Raw genomic sequence first — 10,013 nt, 5'->3', positions numbered from 1 at the left:
TGGTTGTATTTATAGTAGTTTTCTATTTGATTTGAGAGTACAGTATATTAATATTGATGAGTTTGTATGTCTTTGTCCTCTTTAAGGTGCACCATTGTAGCTGCTTCTAGAATTTTTTTCATTCTTCAGAAATGTGCTTCTGGGAACCATGAGTTGGGAAACTGGAAATGTAGTTAGTGCTACTGGTGTTGCATTCTTATGCTATTATCCGATGGTGAAGAGCCTACCCTACCCTACCCTTTCTTTTGGATCATATTTGTATCCAATAGACTGAAACCCTAATAGATTAATGTTTTGGGTTGTTTTTGTTGTCTTTTTGCTTTTTTGTTGTTTCCTAAAGGCAAAACTAGCCATTAATGCTTAGAGATTGTTCCATGCATCTTGCATTGAAAGTCATAGTCTTCTAAACCAGTGATTTTCAACCTTTTTTGAGCTGTGGCACATTTTTTACATTTACAAAATCCTGGGGCGCACCACCAACCAAAATGACACAAAATGACACCCTAAGACACTCCCCTCTCTTTTTCCATCCCTGTCTCCTCCCCCCCCTCCCCCCGTTTGTGTGTGTATATACACACTCTTGAACCATTTCCAAAAACAGGTGAGGGTTGGGGTTTTTTTCTCTCTTATTCTTTGGGTGCTTTTTATCATATGCTTTAAATCAAGAGTCACTTCTCTCTCTCCTTTGTTTCTCTCTCTTTCCTCTCATTCTCTGTCTCAATCATTTTCTCATTTCTCTTTTTTCCTTCCCATCCTCTCATTTCTCTCTCTCTCTCCCTTCCTCTTCTTTTCTCTCTCTCTCTCTCCGTTGCTTTTTTTCTCTCTTGCTTTCTTTTGTCTCTCTTTCGCTCTCTTGCTTTCTTTCTCTCACTCTTGCTTTCTCCTTTCTTTTCTTTCTCTCTCTTGCTTTCTCTCTCTCTCCCTCTCTTTCTCTCTCTCTTGCTTTCTTTCTCTCTCTCTCTCTCACTCTCTCTCTCTCAGCAAAAAGTTGTGAGGCCGAAACCTGAGCTTCCTTCTTCGCGGCACACCTGACCATGTCTCGCGGCACACTAGTGTGCCACGGCACACTGGTTGAAAAACACTGTTCTAAACAATACTTGAAAAACGGGTCTATGACTGTTTGCCTCCTCCGCTTGACTGTGCCTGGTTGGTCCCCAGGGTGGGTGCGGAGAAAGAGACCATGAGATCCTGCACTGGATACATGGTCATCGTGACTTTAAAAATGAAAGAAAACCAGCGGGGCGGGAAGAGTGTGCGGGATAGCCAAACGACAACCGCTTGTGTGGCTCTTATTAGTTGATAGCGATGTGCGTGATATGTATTCTGTGCGTCACGGCATACGCAAAGTAGGTATGGCGTGAAAATCCCAAGTACTTTTCAGAAGAAATGAATCCATCCAAACCATTCAAGTCAAGCTACCTTGACTCGAGAGCGATTCAAGAGAAATTAACCTCGAGTGCATTCCCCTATAGGTCGTGAGTCATTTTGAAGATGTAACGGTTGTGTGTATGTATTTATGTGGGTCTCTCTCTTTCTCTCTCTCTCATCTCCTTTGTTAGTGGAGGAATAATAAAAATCATGCTAATAACATTAATAAACAAGCAAATAAACCAGCGCCATGATACGGGGGAAGAAGGAGCGAAGAGGAAAGCTGCCTGCCCTCATGCAAACACACCCATGCAGGCAAAGTGGAGGAGAATGGAAAAGAAGGAATGATGGACAAGGGGGTGGGATTCTTGCTCCTCTGATTGGCTGGCAGCAAAGTGTCCCGTGCACCCAAAAGCCCAGGGTGAGCGGGCTTTGGGCTGGGCCAAAGAGCTAGGGCCATTTCAGCCAAGGAGAAAAGGCAATGCCCAATGTTTGCGGGCGGAACACTGGGGACCAACCAGGCATGGCCAAGCAGAGAAGGTGACCAAATTTCACTCAATTCCAGTGGGTTTAATTTCAAGCGGATACGGTATATAATATAAGATTAAAATCCAGTGGGATCTTTGTAAATACTTCAATGGCCACATAATGCCTGACAAGATTCTGTGAGGCCAGAATCTCACATTAAATGACACATATTTTTCAGGAATAACTAGGCATAGAGGAGGAACTCTTTGGGGATTCAGAATTGCATTTGATATTTAAGAGGATTGCATTATTGTGGATTTGAGGTTAGAATCAAAAGGAATCAATTTTACATTAAACGGCTCAATTAAATCAAGAAGACAACTTGCAAAGATATTTGGCAGGGTTTTTGTTTTTCTACTCAGTTTTCAGCACATGCTGAAAGTATTGCTTTTGAGATCAGCTGATATCAGCAAGATAATGACAGCAATTGATCAAAGACATCAGGTACATAGCTGCAGTAGCTTATTCAACCTTAACAGTAAGAATCAGTAATACAAAAGGTAGGTGAGCATTGGCCATGAATGATAGAAGATAGCTCTGTTTTGTTATTCTGAAGAAGGTACTGTACAACTCAACAAATTTGGTACTCTACATACAGTATTTTAATGTGAAAATGTCCCAGTACTTGGCCTTTGTTTAGGACTCAAGGTGCTGCTATAAGAAGATGAGGATGGCTGTGGAGAACAGACAGGAAGCAAACCAGGCTGGAAAGGTGGCTGCAAAAGGAGGGGGATGGCCATAGAAAGCGGACAGGAAGTCAGCCATGCTGGGAAAGTCACTGACATAGGACAAGGACAGACATTTCTTCCAGGCCAAAACAAAGGGTTACATGGTAAACCATGTGGTTGGTTTGGGATTCATCCTTTCTAGTACCCATTTCACCTCCCAAAACAATGCTGAATACCAAAATATTACTGTACTATACTTATACAGTGCTACCTCTACCTAAGAACGCTTTTACTTACGAACTTTTCTAGATAAGAACCAGGTGTTCAAGATTTTTTTGCGTCTTCTCAAAAACCATTTTCCACTTACAAACCCAAGCCTCCAAAACTAACCGGAAAAGACCTCTGGGGCCTCTCTAGGAATCTCCTGGGAGGAAACTGGGCCGGAAAAGGTGGGGAGAAGCCTCCGTGGGGCCTCTCTAGGGATCTTCTGGGAGGAAACAGGGCCTCCACCCTCCCTGTGGTTTCCCCAATCGTATGCATTATTTGCTTCTACATTGATTCCTATGGGAAAAATTGCTTCTTCTTACAAACCTTTCTACTTAAGAACCTGGTCATTGAACGAATTAAGTTCATAAGTAGAGGTACCACTATATTGTGAAAGATTGAATGCAAATATTGACAGATCTAGAGAAGGAGTATATATCTTCCTAGGACCATTAATGGTACAAATTGAATATCCAGAAAGACTTTGTATGCTGAACTATGAATTTTTCTTCATAGGTCAATTAAATTTTGCATTATTCGTAATATGTATTAAATCCTTTAGATTTGAATTTCCCATTCATGTCTGATATTTATACACAGATAAATAATTGGTTTATGCAAACTTGCCAAAGTTTTATTGCCAGGTCTGCTTATTGATATCCTTTGAATGGTTCTCTATTCTTCAAGTTGTTGGCTTCCTGTCATCTTCTAAGAATATGAAGCTGCCGGTAATTTGTTTTGACACCAGAGTTAATGCACCTGCTATTTTTATTGTCCAGTAAATTTTTTAAAAAACAAATAAGATTTTTTTTAAAAAAATAGGAAAAGAAAACCACCGCCACCTTTGTTAATTTCTTCTGAGTTCAAGCATAGCCAAAAAAAAGTTAGAACAAAGACATTTAATATTTTTCCAGCACGAAGGAATTTTCTTTTTACTTTCTACATAATGTATTATTTTCATATACATTATATTTAATAAAATGTACTGATACAGAAAAAAGGAAAAGGTGAGCTTAGTACTATTTACATGTCTTAATTCAAACATTTCAAACAACATTGAAAAATAAAAACAAGTGATTTTTCATTGTGTTTTCAACCAGTCAGTGTTAAATAAATGCATGCCTATTAAGTTAAACTTACTCTAAAACTTGGTCAGTTTAAAGTTTCTAACTAAAGTGTGTTTCTCTGGTCAAAAAATACATAAGTATGTCATTTTTGATACAAAATTCTACACTATCTTCAATAAATAAATAGTAAACCAATTCTTAAAAGTATGAAATGTAAACTTTGTTGTTTCTCCAACATACAGGATTTTTTTAAAAAAATGATTGCTGAAAATAATACAGTAGCTTCCTTGAAAATAATAATACACAAACAGTTTCAAGCACAATTTACATTTATCACCAGACCTTATATGCCTATCAAGTATAAAGTTATTCTAATTTCCTAATGGAAATAATAAAAGATTTGCTGTGCTAAATAACATTCATCTCCACAGGAAACATGAAAACTGATACCAAAACAACATGCAAAGAACAGCAAAGCCAACACAACTCACAAGAACATTGACGTGCTAACAGAACCATCAACACCTCTCATTCTGAAAATCTACAAAAATCCCCTTTTAAGCATGATCCTTGGGTATCAAATGGAATCGAAATTGAAAATAGAAAGAAAATGTACTGGCACTGACTCAGATCCTTCTGTCAATGTGTCAAGTTGATCCCAAGTTCTTAAGCAAATAGTCTCTTGTTTAAACACTCCTCTGAATCAAGTTTTTCCTATTTGAAATTACAGAACACCAGTGAATTTTTACATTTGCAGCATAGCAACAGGTTCCTTTGACTGAGATCACTCGCTTTGCAAAGTTTCAGCACGCCCAATGCTTGACGGGCAAATCTGCAGGTATCTTCATGAGTTACAATATGCTACCGTAGTTTCAAAACCCATGGATGGTCATTTCATTTGATTGAGGCACACAATGCAGCGCAATAAACTCCTGTCTGGATATTTCAGCATTGTCTTAATAGACGATAACATCTTTTGTGAATTAGAGCAGCCTTTCCTTACCATTGATTAATCCCCCAGCAGCAATTTAATAAACGTATTGCAAATACACTGCAGGACTTGGGCAATTCTTTGCTAATTGGATCAAAAACCCTTTCCAACTCAAGTAAAATACAAATATCTAAAGCAATGATGCATGGATAGAGATTAATCCATTTGGTGAAAGACTAATGTGTATGAGAAGCAACAGGTTTCAGGTCCACTTAAAAGTCTTGCCTGTTAAAGGGAAGGGTTTTAAGTTACTGCAGCCTGGGCTAGCAATTTATTCTTAATCCACAAAATATCTGCTTCAACAAATGCTATGAAAAAGCAGCCTTCAGCTGAGCTCTGGAAAAAGTTCCAGGCTACCTGGAACTTCCAACATTTCTTTCTTTCCTATTTTTGTAAAAAAAAACAACAACATTCAAATATCATGAACTTCCTAAAAAAAATTCCAAATATCTTACATGGCAAGAATGCATTCATGTTATAAGTACTTTTATATAAATATATTCACAATTTGTTTATATACTACTCTGAGGGGCAATAGGCACGACACTCTAGGATAAATCATTAGAAAGTCCAAAAAGTCAGATTGGGACACCCTATTGACATAGCATGCTGCAGGAACCAGGAAAAAGTGCAATGTTTTCTCTACCTTGTCAGGACACAGACGGGAGGCCTGTTATTCTAGAAACCCTGAATACTGCAGCAGAAACTCCACAGAACACATTAGAACAAAAATAAAATGAAAAATAACATTTCCTTCACAATTTGGATTTCAGTATTGTCAAAAATCAATCTGGCTAATAAGAATCCATAACATCTGTAGGGCGAGTTATTTATCTCTTCTAAAAGAACTGAGCTGTTTCGTAGAAACCACCTCTCATATTTTCCTTTTCAAGGCTCGTCAAACAGCTGCAGATCAAGTCGGACAACTATCTCTCCTGTTGGGACTTCATGCAGGAGAAGACACTTCGTCACTGGTCCCTTTGAGCCTTGGTCTTTCTTAATATCAGCCACACGAATTTCTGTTCGACCCAAGAAATCTGAAATAGGAAACACACAATTATAACAAATGTGAATATTGGGATAAAGCAGAAAAACAAGCAAATACTATATATATTTTATTTTTAGGAAAATGTCACAAAGTAAAGAACTCTAGGCATGTCAGTTAACTTTCCGTTGCAACTGCAGTGTTCCCTCGATTTTCGCGGGGGATGCGTTCCGAGACCGCCCGCGAAAGTCGAATTTCCATGAAGTAGAGACACGGAAGTAAATACACCATTTTTGGCTATGTACAGTATCACAAGCCATCCCTTAATACTTTAAACCCCTAAATTACAATTTCCCATTCCCTTAACAACCATTTACTCACCATTATTACTGGTACTCACCATTGAATAAGACACTTAGGGATCCTGATATTTATAAACATAATTTTTTATTAACAATATATATTTTTTTTTGTGATAACAACGCTGATTGCCTGAGGTTTTGGCCAATCAGCAACGGCAGACGAAGGCTTGCGGGCGGGAAAAACCGTGATATAGAAAAAAAACCCGCAAAGTATTTTTTCATTAATATTCTTTGAAAAACTGTGGTATAGGCTATTCGCGAAGTTTGAACCTGCGAAAATCGAGGGAACACTGTAAAGTGGTACCTCTACCTACAAATGCCTCTACATGCAAGGTAAGAACCGGGTGTTCAAGATTTTTTTGCCTCTGCTCAAGAACCATTTTCCACTTACAAACCCGAGCCTCCAAAACTGTAACCGGAAAAGGCAGAGAGAAGCCTCTCTAGGAATCTCCTGGGAGGAAACAGGGCCTCCACCCTCCCTGTGGTTTCCCCAATCGCACGCATTATTTGCTTTTACATTGATTCCTATTGGAAAAATAGGAATCCCACAGAGTGAGCCTTCTCCGGGTCCCATCAACTAAACAATGTCGGTTGGCGGGCCCCAGGGGAAGAGCCTTCTCTGTGGCGGCCCTGACTCTCTGGAACCAACTCCCCCCAGAGATTAGAACTGCCCCTATTCTCCCTGCCTTCCGTAAACTCCTTAAAACCCACCTTTGCCGTCAGGCATGGGGGAACTGAAACACCTCCCCCGGGCATGTACAATTTATGCATGGTATGTTTGTGTGTGTGTTTGTTAGTAAATGGGGTTCTTTTTAAATCTTTTTAAATATTTTAAATTTATTTGGATTTGTCATGATTTGCTGTATCTTGCTGTGAGCCGCCCCGAGTCTGCGGAGAGGGGCGGCATACAAATCTAAATAATAAATAAATAATAAAATAAATAAAAATGGCTGCTTCTTACAAACTTTTCTACTTAAGAACTTGGTCACGGAATGAATTAAGTTCTTAAGTAGAGGTACCACTGTATATGTATTGTGTCATTGGAAGATCCCTATTTAAATGTGTACTTTCAAGAATGAGAAACATGATACTTTCCATGCATGCACACCAGGGGCAGGTTCGAGATAAATTTCGCTACCGGCGTGCATTCGCGCATGCACGCGTCCCACCACGCGATTTTACTTCCGCGCATTCTCAGGATGACATTACAAGCTGAAAGACAGCTGAGGAGTAGTGCCACTTACCATCAGGAGAGAATTGATCTCTCTCAAACACTGTTATGCACAGCACATCTTGTTCCAAATCTTTGATAAAAAACTGACAGTTAGAATTCCATTTGGGATTGAGAGTGTCCTGTATAGTCTTGGTGATATGACACTGTGACCCCATTGTCACTTCACAATACGGGTTACTCTTTCCTAATAGAAGAATTCACACAGATGGTATAGCACCGATTACATATTTGCATCTACGAAGTCAGCAATTCAGTTCTATTCTTTTCACAAGATATCACCATTTGCATTTGAACAAGGAAATACATCCAACCTTTTGAGTATATAAGTGCTGTAAAATGAAATCTGGCATCATTCATGTTACATGTGAATCACCACTTGAAACCCATATGTTAACTATGAGTATTAAACCCAAGTGGCTTGGACAGTGAATTTCAAGGAGATATTTTTTTCCTTGGAGAGGGGACAAAGCAGGAATCAATAAACTTCACCTCAGGGGTGAAATGCTCCCAATTCACTCATATCTGTCAGTTGTCGGAGAGCTGGTCGCGAAGAGAATGTGAGGCCCCGCCCACCTGCCCGGATGCCACCATTTGGGTCTATTTACCCTCTCTGCATGTGCAAAGTGTTCGTTCTTGTTCTGTCGGGCTCTCTTGTACACTCCTCCCAAAAATTCACAGGTACAAATTTCAGACACACACACGTTTGAAAATTCAAAACAATGTTCTTTATAATGAAAATTCACTTAAACTAAGCCTTCTTTTGGTATAGCAAAGAGCACTCGTCTCCAAACAAACTGGTAATTTGTACAAGTCCCTTATCAGTTCTGTGATACTTAGCTTGCAGCTGTGAGGCAATTCACAGTCCTTCTTCTTTCACAAAGTGAAACACACTTTGCTCTGGTTTAGTTTCAAAGCGGGGGAAAATCAGCACACAAAAAGTCAAAGTCAGGAAAGCAGTCACGAAACACAACGATCAGATAATCCTCCACAATGGCCAAACCCACAGGCTGCTATTTATAGCAGCCTCACTAATTACCACAGCCCCACCCAACCACAAGTGGCCTCATTTTCTTTGATAATAATCTCTCAGTTGTTGTTGCCTATGCATCGCTCTCCACATGCGTGGCTGTGTCATTAACTCTTGTTCTGAATCCAAGGAGGAGCTAGATAATTGATCTCCTTCTGAGCTGTCTGCCACACTTTCCTCCTCCCTGTCACTCATGTCTTCTTGGTCAGAGGAGCCTTCATCATCAGATTCCACCGGGGGCAAAACAGGCCTGCAGCATGTGGATGTCTCCCCCACATCCACAGTCCTTGGGGCAGGAGCTGGGCCAGAGCTAACCACAACAGTTCTGTGCATGCGCAGAGGGTAAAAGAACCCAAATGGTGGCATCTGAGTGGGCAGGCAGAGACTCGCATTCCCTTTGCGACCAGCTCTATGACGACCGACAGGCACGAACGAACCAGGAACATTTCATCCCGCTTCACCTTATCTGTCTGCCTGGAACTGCCAAAAATAGGTGGACTGACTTCTGAAACATATGGAAGCTATTAACGTTATGGGTAATGCTCAATTTATGACCCCAAATTGAGCCCAATATTTCTATTGCCAAGTAAGACAGTTGTTAAGTAAAATTTGCCCCCTTTTACGACCTTTCTTGGCACACAGTTGTTAAGCAAATTGTTGCGGTAGTTAAGTTAGTAACATGATTGTTAAGTAAATCTGACTCCCCCATTAATTTGCTTGTCAGAAGTTGGCAAATGGTGATCAACTGACCCCAGGACACTTCAGCTATCATAAATATGACTCAACTGACAAGTGTCTGAATTCTGATCAAGTGACTACGGGAATGCTGCATTGGTCGTAAGTGTGAAAAAGAGTCACCCAAGCAGTCCTATTTCCCCCTGTGCTGTTGTAACTTTGAAGGTCACTAAGTTTATTAATTCGACTTCAACTTCTATGCTGCCCAGTCCCGAAGGATTCAAGGCGGCTTACAACAGTATAAATTACAAAAACAATAAAAAGAAGTCAAATATAAAATCGAAACTATAAAACCTTAATTAAAAGCGGTAACAAACAAACCCGTCAACATGCATACATAACATTCATACAATTTGGCCACAATAGTTGTTGATTCATGGCCCCCAGGCCTGTTGGCAAAGCCAGGTCTTCGTGGCCTTGCAAAAAGCCAATAGGGTGGGAGCAGTACAGACATCGAGGGGGTGGGGGGCAGTTGATTCCATAGAGCCGGAGCTCTCCCCCGCGGCCCTGCCAACCTGCATTGCTTAGTCAATGGGACCTGAAGGAGGCCAACTCTGGGTGCTCTTATAGGTCTCTGGGAGGTATGCATTGTTCTCTACATGGGGCTACCTTTGAAAAGTGTTCGGAAACTTCAGATCGCGCAGAATGCAGCTGCGAGAGCAATCATGGGCTTCCCAAGATATGCCCATGTTACACCAACACTCCGCAGTCTGCATTGGTTGCCAATCAATTTCCGGTCACAATTCAAAGTGTTGGTTGTGACCTATAAAGCCCTTCATGGCAT

The 10,013-nt window shown here is 40.4% G+C and overlaps 1 protein-coding gene across 4 annotated transcripts in view; it reads right to left on the bottom strand.

The window, feature by feature from the left end:
- Positions 1 to 3,712: 3,712 nt before the first annotated feature.
- The window catches only part of ITSN1 (intersectin 1), a 135,711-nt gene continuing 129,410 nt past the window's right edge, over positions 3,713 to 10,013 (bottom strand). For 3 of the 4 annotated variants that reach the window (XM_070750374.1, XM_070750373.1, XM_070750377.1), the window contains exons 39-40: positions 7,478 to 7,651; positions 3,713 to 5,923 (exon numbers count right to left, since the gene is read on the bottom strand). In XM_070750374.1, coding sequence (XP_070606475.1) covers positions 5,775 to 5,923; positions 7,478 to 7,651 — 323 coding nt within the window. In that variant the 3' untranslated portion in view covers positions 3,713 to 5,774. The remainder of the gene's footprint in view (positions 5,924 to 7,477; positions 7,652 to 10,013) is intronic. The other variant, XM_070750378.1, reaches the window with a different exon arrangement.

The sequence above is a fragment of the Erythrolamprus reginae genome, chromosome 4 (genome assembly GCF_031021105.1).
Source record: "Erythrolamprus reginae isolate rEryReg1 chromosome 4, rEryReg1.hap1, whole genome shotgun sequence".
Lineage (NCBI taxonomy): Eukaryota > Metazoa > Chordata > Lepidosauria > Squamata > Dipsadidae > Erythrolamprus > Erythrolamprus reginae.
Note: the sequence above shows the minus strand (reverse complement) of the source record. Positions and strands in the feature narration are given on the sequence as shown.